The sequence below is a fragment of the Alosa sapidissima genome, chromosome 5 (assembly GCF_018492685.1).
Source record: "Alosa sapidissima isolate fAloSap1 chromosome 5, fAloSap1.pri, whole genome shotgun sequence".
Taxonomy (NCBI): domain Eukaryota; kingdom Metazoa; phylum Chordata; class Actinopteri; order Clupeiformes; family Clupeidae; genus Alosa; species Alosa sapidissima.
In genome coordinates this window covers 13,376,521-13,394,336 of record NC_055961.1, presented here as the reverse complement: position 1 = coordinate 13,394,336, position 17,816 = coordinate 13,376,521, and the positions used below count along the sequence as shown (strand labels likewise).

General features: G+C 42.0%; 1 protein-coding gene across 6 annotated transcripts in view; it reads left to right on the top strand.

The window, feature by feature from the left end:
* Positions 1-17,816, top strand: part of rbm27 (RNA binding motif protein 27) — a 25,928-nt gene extending 8,112 nt beyond the window's left edge. For 3 of the 6 annotated variants that reach the window (XM_042093197.1, XM_042093195.1, XM_042093192.1), the window contains exons 7-21: positions 864-1,091; positions 1,758-2,003; positions 2,635-2,784; positions 3,018-3,162; positions 3,418-3,571; positions 3,848-4,057; positions 4,401-4,517; positions 4,708-4,836; positions 5,068-5,142; positions 5,564-5,752; positions 6,128-6,232; positions 14,222-14,458; positions 15,405-15,488; positions 15,661-15,780; positions 15,916-17,816. In XM_042093197.1, coding sequence (XP_041949131.1) covers positions 864-1,091; positions 1,758-2,003; positions 2,635-2,784; positions 3,018-3,162; positions 3,418-3,571; positions 3,848-4,057; positions 4,401-4,517; positions 4,708-4,836; positions 5,068-5,142; positions 5,564-5,752; positions 6,128-6,232; positions 14,222-14,458; positions 15,405-15,488; positions 15,661-15,780; positions 15,916-16,023 — 2,297 coding nt within the window. In that variant the 3' untranslated portion in view covers positions 16,024-17,816. The remainder of the gene's footprint in view (positions 1-863; positions 1,092-1,757; positions 2,004-2,634; positions 2,785-3,017; positions 3,163-3,417; positions 3,572-3,847; positions 4,058-4,400; positions 4,518-4,707; positions 4,837-5,067; positions 5,143-5,563; positions 5,753-6,127; positions 6,233-14,221; positions 14,459-15,404; positions 15,489-15,660; positions 15,781-15,915) is intronic. The other 3 variants (XM_042093198.1, XM_042093194.1, XM_042093196.1) reach the window with 2 other exon arrangements.

Here is a 17,816-nt window from a genome sequence, read left to right as displayed (position 1 = left end):
GTTCAGGAAACTCTGTTGTGTCATCTGGGCCAGTTATACCAGGAGTGGAAATCTGGTCATCTGAATTTTCTTTGTTTTCTAGTAATATTTACTGTATATTTCGTACAGAGGCATGGCTATTACTTATTTGAACATGTAGCCTATTTAAACCATGCAGTTCTCTCCCACAATGGTATTCTAGCATAATGTCAAATGCAGCAAATAGTGAAATAGGACTGAATGTGGCTGAGTGAGTCTGCCTCTTGTCACGAATGAAATAATGGAAGTCTTTCTGCTTTTAGAACAATGATGCATTCAGTTTGGTATTGCTTGAATGTGAGGCCCAGTGTGACAAGTGCTGTAATTGTAGCTCAGATGTTTTTAGTAGTCTGATGTTTTCCTAAGTGTGTGTGTGTTTGTACGTACCTGCTTGTATGTGAAATAACACTAATGACCTAGGTGTCACTGTCTCTACTCTAGGGCCCTGAGGTATTTGTGATGGGCTAAGGGGTATCAGGGGATAGTGTTTATATATACCCCTTCTGTCTCTGGGGCCCAAGGGTATTTTTCACACCAGCCCTGTGTGTGGGGAATTCACAGAGCTTTTAAGGTTAGCAAAAGAGGTTTATGGAAAGATCGTGTGTTTTTTTGGAGTTGGCATGAAGGCAGCATTTTTTTTAAAAAAAACGTCTTTCGGAGAACAGGCCTGTTTAGCTTCTCATCTTAGTGAAAGTGAAACTTCTGTATTCTTCTAAAAGTGCTGAAAGATAAAGTTGTTTCAATTAATTGTATTTCTATATATCAGTATGAGGGCTAGCTTTTGCATTCTTAATAATTCATTCCAGAGCACATGCCTTAACGCTTGACCTCTCTCATGTCTTTAGAGAAAGGCTTCTGCGTTTCTGGTGACCTCTGTCCGTTCGACCATGGAAATGACCCTCTAATCGTGGACGACGTCATTCTGCCCACCATGATTCCGTTCCCGCCCCCTCCACCAGGGATGCCCCCTCCCCGTATGCCCATGCCCCCCATGACTGAGCCCCCGCCCAACATCCGGATGCCCCCTCCACTGCACGTGCAGCCGCCCATCCCAGGGATCTTCCCCATGCCTGGTGAGTAACTTTAGTGTGGACATGTTGAATTGTGTTGGGCCATTAGAGATTGTAGTCATGCTATTTGCTGGTGTGTTCAACATGGATGCAGCATAGATGCTTTTTTTTTTTTTTTTTTTTTGTCCATTTAGAAAAGGGTTCATCAGCTGACATATTGTTACACATTGTCTGTTTGTTTGAGATGCTGAGGTATAGTAATTGTGTAGATGAACATGATTTAGGTGAAGTAGTCAATTCTGAATTTTTAGAATGATTTGTAAAGGATTCAGAAGTGTATGAAATAGAAATGTATTTTTATTACATGCTAAAAAACGTGCTTAAGGCCTTTTTAATAGTCAGTGGTTGACTAGAACCATCGACTGTAGATAGACACTATTTTCCAAGCTGGCATTAGAAACACGTCGACAAAGTATGTTTTCCATACCCACATTTTGGCTCGTATAGGCCTTTTGCATGTTTTTAAGCATAGAAGTAATAGCCTCAGGTGCTGACATTACACTAAACCAAAACCTGGTCCTAATCAATTCCAAATTGGAGTAAGATAGAACTGGGTGTAGTGAGCGGAGGTGCACAGCGTGGTTGAGGTGGAGGGTGTGTGGGTTGGGGTCAGTCCTCACTCACTCTGGGCTCATTCTGAGTCAGTGTGGGTTGTGTCTCCACCTGTAGGAGTCCCGCTGATCACGGCCACTGTCACAGACACTCCTCCACCGGGGAACTCCTCCTCCTCCTCCTCCTCCTCTTCCTCCTCCTCCTCTGCTCTGGCCCCTCCTGGAGTGGGACCTCCTGCTCCCACTGCTGCTCCTCCTCCCCCTCCACCTCCCCCTCCTCCTCCTCCTCTTCCCCCTGCACCCCCCTCTTCCTCCTGCTCCTCCTCCTCTCTGCCTGTCCACCTTCAGTACTCTCTCTCGGAATGTAAGCACCTATGCTATTCTCATTGGGTTGGACAGGATTGGGCTTTTTGACATGGTCAGTAGAACTTCTTTTGGGTGGGGGGTTGGCAGGGTTTCCGCAGGGTGTTAAAAAGTCTCAAATTGAATATTATGAATTTTAGGGCTTAAAAAAAATCTTAAATATGTTAAACATTTAATGCGCTAGGTCATAAATAAGTTTAGATAGGTCTTAATTATGTCAATCCTCATTTAAGGTTACTTCAACAGTAAAAATATTATTTTAACTGCATAAAATTGAAGTTGTATGACAGTTCTTTCTCTCAATGGTACAGATACAGTATATCACAATGTAATACAATTATAACAGGATATGTGAAACTGATCTTTCTAGCCTGTATAGAAGTTCAGAGAACAAGTTTATTTACTTTGGTAATAAATCTGGGACTGATTTTCCTTCATAATTTTTCCCCATGAAATCATTCATTATAGTCTTAAGATTAACTTGATGAAATCTGCAGAAAGTAACCCTAAGTTGGTTTGGGAGTGTCAAGGTTTTGTTGCTTAAAAATGTTGTTTAAATTACAGGCATTGCTTATTTCAAATGGTCGCCCAAATAGCCAACCCATCTTTTCCCTTTCCTCCCCTTTGGTCAGATTCATACGACTCAGAGGCGTATAATCCAGAGTCTCCAGGTCTCACCAGCCGACCACAGTACCGACAGTTCATCCCACGGATCCAGACACAGAGGCCCTATCTTATAGGCCTGACCTCCGGAGAAGGCCAGGGATCGCGAGGTACCGAATGTCAGTCAACTTCCCCACATATGCCATGCTCATTCAAACCAAATTCAACTCTCCTGCAATATCTCAAAGATTCTTTTTAACAATGAATGGATTGAAATGTATATGATTCGGATACCTTAATTCTAAGTTGTGATATACAGTTGGTTAATAGAAAATGTCTTAAAATATTTGTGTACAAATTGTGCGTTATTGGATAATGTCAATAAAATTGCCGTTACAACGTTTCTTTATAGCCGCAAATATCGTGATCCAGACGGAGCCCTCGGTGACCAGCGCGTCCACCAGCGAGTCGTGGTTCGGCTCCGACGCAGAGAGCAGGAAGAGGCCGCTGAGCTCCACAGACGGCCCCCATCCCCCCAAGAAGCCCTGGATGGACAAGTGAGTGTGGACACCTGTGTGTGTTGTGACATGCTAAAGGCAAGCCTAAGGACGGTCAAACAGATCCTTAAATATGCACACGCTATAGCAGCGAAGGTGCTTTGATGAATGAATCAGAAGTTTTCTGTGCAGCTGCTTTCCTTCACTAGCAAATCTCACTAAAGGGAACGAGGGGAAGCTGAGGGGGAAATCATTGGGAGTTGTGAGCGCTGTTTTGATGAGATTTTTCTAAAGATTGTGTTCCTCCTTCCTCAGGCCAAACTTCAACTCCCAACATAAGCCCAACTTCCCTAAGAAGAATCACTACATGAACACTAAACTGGAGGTCCGCCGGATCCCACGGGATCTCAACAACATTACCAAGTTAAACGAGCACTTCAGCAAGTTTGGGACTATTGTAAATATTCAGGTAAGTAAAGGTGTTTTTACTTGTAAACCGTGACTGATTTATTTTATTTCACTGCTTGTTATTAGGTTGCCTTAGCTAAAGACCTGCATAGGGTTAGTCTCCACCTTCTTTGTTACGAGTGAAATAGTGAAGACTTTTCTAATTATTTGGTAGCGCTTACCTCATTGGCCTGATCCTTTGAGCTTTTGACCATTTTGCACATAATATTTCATTATTATTTGTATTTTCTTATTTTTATATTTTCATTCATGAGAGACTGGCTTGTTTCTGTCCCAGGTAATGTTTGGGGGTGACCCGGATGCCGCCCTCATCCAGTACACGTCCAACAAGGAGGCCCGGGCTGCCATCTCCAGCACCGAGGCCGTGTTCAACAACCGCTTCATCCGGGTGCACTGGCACCACGAGGCCACCGGGGGGCAGCAGGAGCAGGGCCTAGGGAGCAGCCAGGGCACCAGTCTGGCCCCACAGCACGCCCCCACACACAAGGTGAGTGTGTCTGCCCCACACACGCGCGCGCACACACACAAAAGCTTATGTAGCACAGGCTGTGGACATTGGTTAGAGGAAATTCTGTGAGTGGAAATGGAATAGAAACTGGAGTAACTGCAAAGAGTGTTGCACTTGTGTTTGTGGCATTTAGCACATGGTATTTAGCACATGCTTTTATCCAAAGATAACATTAGTGTTACACACAGCATTTAGTATACACTAGAAAAAGCTTTTAGTTCATGTTCTGTGGTCTAAAAGACAGAATACGTCTGTTGTTTTTGTCCTTGTGGCACCCTCTTTAGTGTTCTCTTTGTTCTATTGTCCATTTTCAACCATGCAGCAGCACAACCCAGGGGCCTATGTGCTAAATAACACCTTGCCCAAACCGCGGCTAGAGCTGCCCACGGCCACCCAGGGGGCGACTGACTCGAAGGGCACAAGCCCGGAGCTGCCCACGGTGAGTAGGGCCTCTGCGTACACAACACCAACACAGTGGCCTGGAGGAGAGTTGGAGAATTTTCTGTCTGTATAGAATAGGATTCATGGTATTGTGTTCAGCAATTGTACAGGTAAAACTGTGTTAATAGGTTATGAGTTTTGATGAAGTTAACATACCCCCCAAACCCCCCCCCTTCTCCTTTTCCCAGGCTGCAACATCTGCAGGGGGAAGTCATCTGAAAGGGCCATACACGCGAACAGTTCTCAAGCCGTCCTCAAAGTCCCTGGGGAAGACTGCCAAAGCACTTCAAGTGCAGGAGGTCCTAAAAAAGAAGCAGGTGAGGCTGCGTCACCTGGTGAGGGGGTGCGTCAGGATTTTTCATTTAAGCCCTCGATAAGCCTTTGTTATATAGCTATGATTAAACTGTATGAAGCTTTTCCCCAAAACTGTTGAGTTTCAGTTTCACTTATTCCATAGATAACGAGATCCAGACTGGTAATACTTCTTAAGCTCATAAAAGGTTTGTTGCATTGACTTACTGGTTTACTTTTTCTTATTCTTATTTCAGGAAGCAATGAAGTTGCAACAAGGGATGCGGAAAAAGAAACAGGAGATTCTTGAGATGCAGATTGAGTGCCAGAAGGTAAAAGAAGCTGCTCTGTTTATGTCCTTTAGTGCAACTATAAACAGCATATTAGGTGTACATTTTTCGGAAGAGTTCCTATTATAATGGACTTGTAGGTGTGTGTGTGTGTGTGTGTGTGGTTTTATTGCAATTTTGTGGAGTATCCATTATAGTTGTAATGGAAATGTTGCAAATCTTTTAATCAGTAGTAATCATTATAATATTACCTTATGAATGATCACCATAGGCAGCTAGTAACCCGCTCTGAAGAAAGAGTAGAAAAAAGAGGGAAGCAGGCGCAGGGGGGATGCAGGCGCGGGGGGGGGATGCAGGCGCGGGGGGGGGGGGGGGGGGGGGGTGCAGACTCTCTGATCTAATGCTTTCCGCTCATCTGCTCGGTCACTCACACTGGGGTTTTTCCCCTCCCTCCACTGGTCAGGTGCTGATCGCGCGTCTGGAGACCAACCGGACGATGAAACCGGAGGAGCGCGCCAGCATCATCAAGACGCTGAACGGCCTGTCGGAGATGATCTCGGCGCTGCAGACGGAGATCGTGGCTCTCCAGCGGCCCGCTGGCACCACGCCGCAGGCTCCACCCAAAAGTGACCAGCCTAAGGACAAGACCGATGTAAGAGCCCCTGACCCCCACCCCACCCCCCAGGGTTGAGATGCTGTGTCTGTCTCTCCCTCAAACCCTGACAGGGCTGTGGCTGCCCCCCAGACTCCTCTGAACTGAGTTTCCCGTACTTGTTTAGTGCCAAATTAAACATGTAAATTGATATTTAAAGGGGGCAGCCAAGACGGCTCATTATTATTATTATTATTATTATTATTATTATTATTATTATTATTGTTGTTGTTGTTTGTTATATCTGCATATGATTTCATTTCTCAAGGACTATGAAATGAGCCCTACAAAAATGAGTGAGTTGCAGTGAACAGTATGAAGTAAATCTGGGCTACGCTAACGTGATGTATGATCTGTGTGATGCCACATCTGTAGGCCCAGAAGGAGCTGCTGGACACTGAGCTGGACATCCACATGAAGCTTGGCTCTGGCGAGGACACGGCAACACTCAAGAGGAAGCTGGCCGAGCTGCATGCTGAGGTGAGCCGCAGTGCCGTCTTGTACTGGTGTGTCTGCAATTTACAGTGCTGGTTGGGGGGAAAAAAAAAAAAAAACTCCTTGGAGGGATGACTCTAAATTTAGTTGATAAATGTAATTTGTATTTTAGTAATATATTTGCGTTTTGTTCTCATGGGTGTTGTAATGTGGAATGTTAACCATTCCTGCTTCAGCTCCAGATAGTAGCCGGGTCATTATGAATCATCAGGAACTTCGGGGCTAACACAGACAGGCACAAGATACAGCTTTAATCCAAGGAGTTGCATCTGTATTCACTGACCAGCAGTTAAAACTATGCATAAGTGCTTCTCAAACTCTAATTTGGTTGCCAACTTCTTGCTGTCTGCGTGTACTCTCTCGCTGGTCCCTGGCATGAACTCACTAATGCCACGTTCACCTTAAAGAAGCCACATCACTTGCTATTTTGTTGACTAGTTTTTGCTGTTGTACCTTTGAGGACAGGCCTATCATGATGAGTTCTGTCTGTCATTGGTGGTAGGTAAATTGGCTGCAATTAAATGCTGCTTATTAAATGTTGTCCCCTTCACTTTTCACAAATTCAAGAGTGTCCCAATATTATCTGTTATTGCATTGGTATCGGCCACAACAAACCGATAAATATCGGTTATCGTTTTCGGCCCTAAAATTCCATATTGGTGAATCTCTAGTTTTTGAGTGCCCATTGTGCTATGGGCAGGGGTGGGTAGAGTACTGAAAATCTATACTCAAGTAAAAGTACAACTATATTACCATCTAAGAAATCTACTCAAGTAAAAGTAAAAAAGTACTTTGTTAATAAATTACTTAAGTAACAAGTAATTTTTTTATTTATTTTTAATTTTTTTATTATATTTTGATGGCCTAGGCCTATCCTTTACGCCTATCCTAAGGTTAGTATAAAAAAACTGGTCGGGTGTCACTCGCGGGATGTTGTTTTTTTTTTTATTCTAGTTGCTAATCACACCATTTAGCCTAATGTGACTTGAGAGGGACAGGATTCAGGAACTAAGACAGGCCCATCTTCTGTCTGACTCACGTCATGTTAACCCATGCATTAAACCACATTGTCACTTGAACGCTTGAACATACCGGTAGTTCACGTTGACAATGGAGAAACGCTTAGCTTACTTCGTTTATGACAGAAATGAAGTTTTAACACATTGTAAAAACACAACCCACAACACTGCCTTTATTTGGTGCAAATCTCCTTTACTTTATAGTCCGCGATTCACATTAGACCATCACTGCGAGTGCATACAAAATGTTTTTGTTTACTACCAGCAGTCGTTGCTTTTTTACTGCGTCGATTCGCAATTGAGTGCGCATCTAATGTAACAGCGGTGTCTTCGCAGAGACATCCTCTCCAGTTTAATTGGGGGCCAAGCAGCGAAGCTGCGAGGACCTCATTGTGTTTCTACGTTTTCCTATTATTATTAGTATTATATGCAATGGGAGTCTATGGCAGCCCATAGAACCGTATGGTAAAAAGTTGGGAAATTTGGCACACTGATTGGGGACGGTCCCATGATTCATGTCACCAAGTTTCATGTCAGCAACTCGAACCCTCTAGCGCCACCAACAGGCCAAAGTTGGACGTGCGTTCATGCACGTAACTTTTGACCCGTTGGTCCGATTTTCAAAAGTCAGGTATTGTTGGAATCCTTGGACCAAGCTGAGTTCAACGCACCCTATGACGTTTCCGCCATGATGGATTTTCCGCCATTTTGGATTTCATCAAAAACACTTAAAATGTATCAGGGGTCACATACTTTCTCTGATTCCCACCAAATTTGACACAGATCATCTTCAGACCAAGCCTCACAAAAGTTATCTCTTTTTGTCTTCGGAAGTATTACCGTTCGCCCGTAAAAGCCAATCAAAATTTGCGGCGAAGCTGCCAAACAGGAAGTGAGCTCATATCTCGGCAACCCTTGCATGTATCAAAACCAAACTTGGTACATTGACTCATGACCCCATCAGGAGGACCCTCAAAAATTTGGTGACCTTTGACCTCTAGGGGGCGCTGTAATTCACAAACATGCCTTTTGGCCTGTAGCTGCTGCTGTGCTTAGAATTAAATTGTACTAGTGGTGTCTGGTAATACTGTGAAAGGTCCTTAGGTCAACTGAGGGCAACTTTTCACATCAATATAATTTATTCGGCCGCCATATTTGATTTGATCAAAAACACCAACAATTTTGCACAGGTCACAAATTTCATCTGATCTTCACCAAAATTGGCACAGACCATCTTCAGACCATGCCTTGTCACTTCATTTATTTCTGTAACAATTGATAGAAGCGTTCGCCCGTCACATCCAATTGAAATTTGTGGCGAAGCCGCCAAACAGGAAGTGAGCTCATATCTCAGCAGTCGTTGCATGTATCAAAACCAAACTTGGTACATGGACTCATGACCCCATCAGGTGAATGCCGAAGAAATTCTGTGACCTTTGACCTCTAGGGTCACTGCAATTAGCAAAAATGCATTTTGCCTTGTAACTTTTGCTTGGCCCCCTCATTGCTGCTTGCAGCTATATTTTTTGCTGTTGTTGCGGGCGAGCTTAGGCCTATAGACTACGATGTGGGAAATACTTTATACGATCAGCTTCAGAAATTGATGGGTTTTTCTTGGCCTGTGCTACACCTTTCCACCAAGTTGTGTGAAAATTGTAGTTTTTTGCGATGTTGACAAACATGCGTAACACATGGAAGCTCTTGATGGCGCATGCCACTAACGTCTATAAAAACAATATATTTATGGAATAAAACTAGACAGGTACCTCGGATTAGCATTGCTGTTTATTCATTAACTGCAATTTTCAGCAGCCAGCGGAGGGCATTTAGCCTACTATGCTTACGGACAATATTTTGCATCTCCCCTAATTCTGAAGCAGTGGCACTGCTAAATGAAGAGGACACACTGAGAAGAGAAGTTAATGCTTTAAATAGGCTACATCAATACAATATATGTGAACTGAAACTGGACGGGCCATAATAACTAGGGATCGACCTATATATCGGCCGGCCGATATATTGGGCTAATATTTGCGTTTTTTACGTGTATCGGCATCGGCCGATAAGCGGCTGCGTTTCCCGATAGTTTTTTTCTCCGCATTATTTATATACAGGCGTCCACAGGCAGCTCTGTGTTGCTGGAGATGCTGCAATTCACGTGCAGACTGCCCCTCCCCCACTAGCAGAGTGCTGAAAGCCTGCTCTAGACAACAGTAAACTTTAAACTTTCAAAGCATCTTTTAACTGTTTGACTTAGCTGAAATATTGCATACACTTTGAAAATGGAAGCAAGTTTGTGGGTCCAAATGGAAAACGCGAATGATGGATAGATAGGTAGGCCTACTTTATTTAATGCTTAATGCCTCGTTTACAAAACTGCTTACCATTGTATTTATGGGAGCTGCAAATAGCAAAGTTGTAGGCTATCCATATGTATGCGGTAGCGGTAAACACTGGTCATATGATTAAGTAATGGCAACGTTGTTCTGTGGTATTTGTGGGAGTTTTTTCAGCGACCACCTGGCTGAGTGTTGGACGCGTGTGGTGTGTGTGTGTGTCTCCCTCCCTGAATGCCTCGTCTATAAAACTGCTTGCCATTGTATTTAGGGAGCTGCAAATAGCTAAGTTGTAGGCTATCCGTATGCATGCGGTAGCGGTAGCTGTTACGAACACTGGTTAATCATATGATGAAGTAATGCCGACGTTGTTCCGTGATATTTGTGGGAGTTTTATTCAGCGACCACCTGGCTGAGTTTTGGACGCGTGTGGTGTGTGTGTTTCCCTCCCCCTCTCTCTTCGAGCTGGGCGGAGTTGCCATCGCAGTGATATCAGAGCTTTAATAATGAGACGTGTTATCCGTAGTTGAATATTAATTCGTGTTAACGTTTATCATGTACCAGACATACCGTGTATGCCTCATGCGTTTAGAGCCGTTTGCTAACGTTATCATTATCAATTCAGTTCAATGGTGGTTCGTCAGCTACCAAACAGAGGTTTGTGTGTGCGTCTGGTCTTTCTCACTCAGTGGGACACACGCATCACAGCGATATGAGAGCGCTGCGCTACCTGAAGGAGTGCTTTTCAAACTTTGAGAGAGATGTTTTTATACCTTTTAACGTTGATGCCGTTTAGAACAGAAACATCTGACACCACGTTATTTTCCTCTGCTGATTTATGTTCTGTGGTTGACACATCTGGCAGCTTTTTTTAGAAAAATATAGACATAGAAAAATTTAAACCATGCAGTCTTAAATTACAAATCAAGCACTTTATTTCAATAGCTACTTTTCAGGCTTATTGTTTTCTTAAATTATTTAAATGTTTTGACAAAGGACATTTTGTGATGACCTGAATTATGTGTTATAATATGTCCGCAAGCAATGCATCATCAAGGCTGTGTTGTAAGATGTTGATGAAAGCATTTTACCCTTGCACAGTTAACCATATGCAGTGCACCCATCCATAAGTTCAATAAATGTTCCTTTTTTAAATTGAGACTTATAACATTTGTTATCATAATTTGTGTAATTATGTCATTTGTTTGATGTAAATTGAGGGAGCAAAATAAAAGCAGTATCGGTTCAAGAAAATCGGCAGCCTGTATCGGTCATCGGCTAAGGCTGATGGAAAAAAATGGGTATCGTTATTGGCACTAAAAAATCCATATCGGTCGATCCCTAATAATAACCTCTGACTAGTTTAGGCTACTTATTGTTAAATCGCAATGTGAGCGGCAGCCAGCAGGGGAGGATACGTTGCAGGATTATTTAAAAAGCAAATGTGCGTCTGCCCTGATTCTGATACTCTGGCGGTATTAATTAAACTGGGGGGCCGCCATGCTGAAATAAACATAGAGGAAACACTGTACTTTAATATTATCTGACACACTTGTGTAGGCTATCTTGTCATAGCCAGAATAAGCATTAAGTGTAGGGCTGAAACGATTCATCGAGTTCCTCGAATAACTCGATTACAAAAATTACTCGAGGCAAAAACCCTGCCTCGAAGCCTCGTTAAATTTCTATGACGCGCAGGGATCTGATTGTTCCACACGGACCGTTGTTCAGGAAGCACACCACTAGCGCGTGAATCGTACATTCTGAATTTAGCTGGCGCGATGGTGGAGTCAAGATGTCCATAAATCCACTTCATGCTGTTTCATGCTACTTCATGCTGTTTCACCAAGCGTCAATAAAGTAGGCTAGGCTATTTATCAATCTATCTAGCCTATCTATCATCTATCTACGTAGCCTATAGCCTACATTGATGTTGGCTGATTTTAATCATACTGTATTTGTAGCGATGTCGTGATGGCTTGTTTAGCTTTGATGTTTTTAAGTAAGTAAACTTATTCACGTTCAATTGCAAGACAGTATGCCTAAAAAAGAACCCCTCACACACATGCATGCACCCTCATCTTTCCTCACGCACCGCACGCGTGCACACACAGGTTGCTAGGTTACCATAGCAAATTGGCTCACCCCAGAAATGATTTTTTAGTAGCCTAATGGTAAAATTATTTGTTAGTAGCCTAATGGTAACATTATTTGTTAGTAGCCTAATGGTAAATGCTGCAGGTGTAGAAATCTACATAAAACAGATATTTATGTTGATGTCAGGTCTAGATTACAGCATGAAACTTGTTGTAGGCTATACATTAAATTGCTTTCCCTCTTCTCCCTCCCAGCACTTCACAACATAGTATGGGCAGCTTTGTTCGCCCAGCTAAGTCATGCACAAGAGGCTGCAATTTTACAGAGAGCATTTTGAACATTATTTAATTGATGGCACTTAAAAACACTAAATGGGTAAATTGCAATAAATGGGCTTAGTTTTGTAGCCTAATGTTGGAGTTAGAATAAATACCTCTGTGCCAATTGCTTGATCATTTTACAGCCATGTCATTTTCGTTATGCATTGTGTTTTGGTTGTGTAAAAATGCAAAAAAAAATGTATCCGATTAATCGATCGATAAAGTGCTAGATTAATCGATTACAAAAAGAATCGATAGCTGCAGCCCTAATTAAGTGGCTACGGGTTGAAAAGTAGTCACTTCAAATCCATTGCCAGCTGATTCTTCTGCTTTGCATTGATGGAAGTCTGGTTATAACTTCACCACATACATATGTAACCTAAAAACAATGGCTACATTTAGGCTAGGATATAGCCTAGGCATATCCACTCGGACAGAGCGACAGAGTAGGCTATCTGTTTTCTCAGTCTTTGTCATGTTCTGCAACATTGAGGCTACATAAACGAATGCTAGTTTTTTTCTAACTTGTGTGCTCGATTTCTGAGGCATTTACTTTGCTTGTATATGAATTTGTAGGCCTACTTGCCTTGTCCGACGTGATTGTTGAACGATGCCAGAAATTAATATAGGCGAAAGTTTCCGTGTCCTGTCATATACCTCTCATCTCATTGCTATGCTGTCTTACCAGAAGATGCAGCAGCTGGCAGGGCGTAATTGCATTAAATGAGCTGTTCGATATATAGAACATCTACTTTCATGTAGTAGGCTACAACGTGATCTGATTGATTCTACATACCGGAAGGCCAGTCATTACTTTTATAATCGCCGGGGAAACGTAGCAATGCATTCTTAGCCCTGTTTCTTTTCTCCCACGCCGTTGTAGACCGAGGGAGAGGTGCGCTTTTATCCCTCAGATACTTTCTCCTCCGATAATAAACTTGTACTTGTAACGAAGACAAGTGTTGAAAATGTAGCGAAGTAAAGAGTAGATTACTGGCTCAAAAATGTACTTGAGTAAAAGTAGAAGTACTGTTTTGAAAGAGGAATATGGAAAGTTTGCCATGCCATGAAAAAAGTACTTTTTTACTCGTGCGTTACTTGTAGCGCGTTACTACCCACCCCTGGCTATGGGTAAGTGCAGGGTCACTACAAACTGAGGTTGGGGCCAGATGATGAACTTGAACGAACCAGAACTTCCGAAAAACTCCAGTGCTAAACACAGAGAAACATGGAGAACTGCACTAACTGCAGTGTTGAAAGTGTGTGTGTGTGTGTGTGTGTGTGTGTGTGTGTGTCGTTATTGTCCCTTTCTATTATCTTTGCACTCCTAAAACCAGGGCCCACATGTCTATATCGGTATCACTCCATACTACAATGGTCATGGCCTTTTCTTTTTATGTCCTACGGCATAGCTTATGCGGAGTTCTAAATATGAGGAAAACAAATCTAAATGTGCCATAGCACTCTACCAATGTAGTCACCCTGCACATGCATCACTAACAAGGAAGACCTCTTTGTCACACTCAAACACACACACTTAAACGTACTAACACACACACACACACACACAAATATACAGACGGAGCATGGTTTTTCCACCACTGGTGTGCTTAAATTAGTGTGTGTGTGTAAAATATGCATGGGCTTACCCCTCTCCAGCACATTAAACTACAGGCACTTACCAAGCCCAGAGGACCCTCGCTCAACGAGCCGGCTCCAGCAGCAGCCCAACGCTCCTGCATTACATGGCATTAAACTTTGAGCTGATGTTCCTTGTAAGAAAGGAGAGAGAAGACAATTAATGGGGAGGGGTTGTGTGTGATGTGTTTGGTGGTGGGAGTTGGTCGCCGTTCTCAAGAAAAGTCTTCAAAGGCCATGCATGCTTCATAACAGTGAAGGCCTGTGAAAAGTTATGCAGTTGGTGTCGTGTTTTTTTTTTTTTTTTTTTTTGTTATTGATTACAATTGATAAGACAGTTTAAGGAGTGTATTACAGCAGTTAATTTCGGGTAAACCAGGGAAAGCAGCTTAGAGATTGCAATGGTAAGGTGGATACTGTTTATAAATTAATATTCACACTAAAACGGCAACATAAAGTAGATTCACACAGTCAGACAGGGTGTATGTGTGTGTCATATTTGTTTTCTTATAGTTATAACCCAGAAGCTGTTTTAGCATTAACCAACATGCCGTTTGTCCCCAGGCAACACGTATGGGGCTGATCCCGGCCGCGTCTGCGACCACAGCAACGGTGGCGCCGGTACGGCCGACGTTGGCTCCCCCCACTCGCGGACGGGGTGGTAGGGGCCGAGGACGAGGCCGCGGAGGGGGTCGAGGAGGAGGCGGCGGCAACCACATGGTGGTGGACCACCGGCCACGGGCGTTTGTCATCCAAGGTGTCACGCAGGAGGAGAAGGACGAACTGAGGCCACACTTCATGGTAAAAGGCGGCATATATATATATATATATATATATATATATATATATATATATATATATATATATATATATATATATATATATACACTAATACTTTTTTTCTTTAAGTAGTAGTTTGCTACATGGGAGCTATACAAAGGTAACTTGAGTAGTTAACTTCTAGTTAGCTCTCATGTAGCAGAAATCTAATTTTTGCCATCTTAAAGCAGCACTAACAAGTAATTGCTCGGGGTCCCCCTACAGTTCAATAGCGCAATTGTCCAATTGATATCACTACAGCGCGATAAATGTAGACACGATATTGAGGGGATCAGTGGACAGCAGTCCGTATTTATTTGTACAGTTAGGCCTAGCATAGCAGCTCTTTCCCATTTAGATTTTTGTTGGAGATTCAAATGGAATGCTGCCACTCAATTCGTCTTTTTTGCACTCAGTGATGCTAACTTGACTTAACTTAAAAAGTGACTTATGCTGCGACGTGTGCATAGTGAACATTATCTTCAGAACTTGATGCAATGAAAGTAAATTACACATTCACGATAAGACATTTATCGTGGTTTGGCAGTCATCGTTTTTGCAAGAACTGGAATCAGAAGAAGAATAGTAGCCTAACTTCCATGCTGGCTACTTGAATTACTTTGCATACGAACATAAACTGAGGAATCTGCAACTTTTCATGATCAGACATTTATTGTCATCATTTGATTGCTCGCTGGCTAACTTCACCTGGCGCCTACTAGTGGCTGGAGAAATTTGGTGTTCCTACCTGCTGCTAGCAACTTGTTTAGTCCTATTACAAGCGATACGACCCTGCTCAGAGTGCAGCAGAAGAGCCATTCGCTCTATTAAGAGTTTAATAGTGCCATCAAGATCATTTTGGAAACGTTATTTTAATGTAAGCTATTTACGGGTTGTTAACATGTTTTTGGTTTTCTTTGTGTATCAGAAATTTGGTGAAGTCGAGGATTTCCGTGATCAGGACGCCACCAGTGTTGTCATGACCTTTAAGTCGCGGAGCGAGGCAGAGAGCGTATGTTTCCTTCAACTCCTGAACTCTCTCCTTTTCTTAATTATTTACTATTAATCAGTCTATTAAGTCATTTTATTCCCATTCCCCAAAACTCATATTTGTCTTGTTGTCATTTCAAAGTTTTGAAGGTACCTGTTTGTCCAGTTCCATTCACTTTGATTCTGGTTTTTAGGCTGCCAATCAAGGGTCCAAGTTCAAGGGCCGCTTTCTGGAGATCTCCTGGTACACGGCCAAACGACCCTCCGTGTCCTCCGAGCCCTCAGAGGAGGATCCAAAGGAGGAGGCCAAAACGGTGCGTCTTTAAAACTACACACCCAATACCTGGGAGTAAACGCACACATCGTATAATACTGTGTGTGTGTGTGTGTGTGTGTGTGTGTATATTTGTGGTTGTGTAATTAAATTGGTGTCCTTGTTGTTTCCGTAGGAACATGTTAGCTCCTCCCTCCTCGCTGAAGATGAAGAGGAGGAGGAGGACGACGACGATGAGGACGAAGATGGAGAAAGCCGCTCGTGGAGACGATGGAATAAATAAATTCATCTGGCTTTTTATCTTTAATTTTATTTTTATGTCGTGGGTGGGGGTCGGAGGCAAAGCTGTCAGGTCAAACCGTCTAAACCAGTATTCACTGACTGAAGGAAAACATATTTTGTTGAGTGTAGATGTATATTGCGCCAAGTGCAAGTGCATCCACACAGTTTTGATAACTGCATAATTAATCTCTTTGCCGATGAACCGGTTTGAAACATCAGGATCACAAACTGCTCTGGTTTCACTTCATTACATTGCAGTGCTGTAACACAAGATTTGTGACTCAAAACATTGTTTTTTTCCTCTTCCTCCTTATGTTTCTTTAGTGTGCACCTGCTCCAAACTATTTTAATATTATAGTGAGCTAGCAGGTGACAACATCCTGATTAGCATTGAAGGCAAAACTTAAATGTGGCATTGAAAATTAAGTCAGTTGAGATTATATTGCTACTCAAACTATTTGCTTGAATAGCCACTATTATCATTGCAGTTACCCCTGATGCTTGTTGTGCCACTACGTGTAAATACAGTATCCATGGAAACGGAGGCACAGTTAGTTATTCTGTAAAGTGCTTAAAGGAATCCCTAACTTGCATTATTTCATCCCATACCAAAGAGATCTTTGGAACAGGATGGGTAGAAAACATTGTTTTCACTTGACTTGTGTATAGTGCTGTTCTGAATGTATGGTTTTTGGTTTTACATTATTTTGCCTTACATAATCAGCTGTGTGCTGGATTTGTACAAGATACATGCCTCCCTCTGTTGAGCTTCTGTGTAAATTTTGTACATGTTGCAGTTTGGAATGACTATTCATACCTTTTATTACATGGTAGCCATTTCAATGTTGAAGTTGGGGACAAAATGGTTTCCCTTTTTTTTTTTAAAAATTGTGATTTTATTTTTGAGTTTGAGAAAGTATTCTGTCCCTTTCTAAAATCCTTATTTATAGCAATGTATTTAAAACTTCACCATCCCATCAGTAACGGTTATTTTCCCAGCATTTCTAAATAAGAATTACCCCCTATTAATGCCTGTCAGGAAAGGGGCATATGTTTTTCATAGAGCTGTAGATATTTTTCCCCATTCCTTTCCTTTGAAATGCCCTTGGTAAAGAGCGCTATCCATAATGCCCTGTGTGAATGTGCAATGCTGATGAAATATCTATATTTTTGTTATTAGTACTTACACACGGTATTTAACAATATAACGAGATAATGATGAGGTATGATTAGGTCATATCATCCACCAGCCCTTTCCTGTATCTCTGCTTCAATTTGGTAAGGGCGAGACTTCTCAACCATTAGGATGGCCTGCTTTTTGTACCCTTTTATGTCATTGTACATGACTTCAGGATGAAAAAATGTCTTTTTCTGGGAAATTTGTGAACTCAGAAAAAATATATGTTGCTATGATATTAATAGCAGGACTATTTCAGTGAAAAAAAAAACTAAAATATTGATCTCCTGATATTCTTTATTTTTAAAACATTGTGCTACCATGATTTGGTGGTATGGTGCATCGAACATTTAGTGAGAAGGTTTGAAATATTACTGTTTATATATTGCAGAATATGTGGATGTATTTTAAGTTTTGTTTGTAAAATGATTTTTTAATTTGCATGTTTGGTTACCAATAAAGAAGGAGGAATGGTTTCATTATGAAGATCAGAACAAACAGAAAAAAAAAAAACAATTTGGCCAAAAGAAATTAAATGGAAAAAGAAAATATTTCAACATCTTGACAAAAAAAAAGGTCAAAATGAAAAACTCACCATTCCAGAAATAATACCTGAA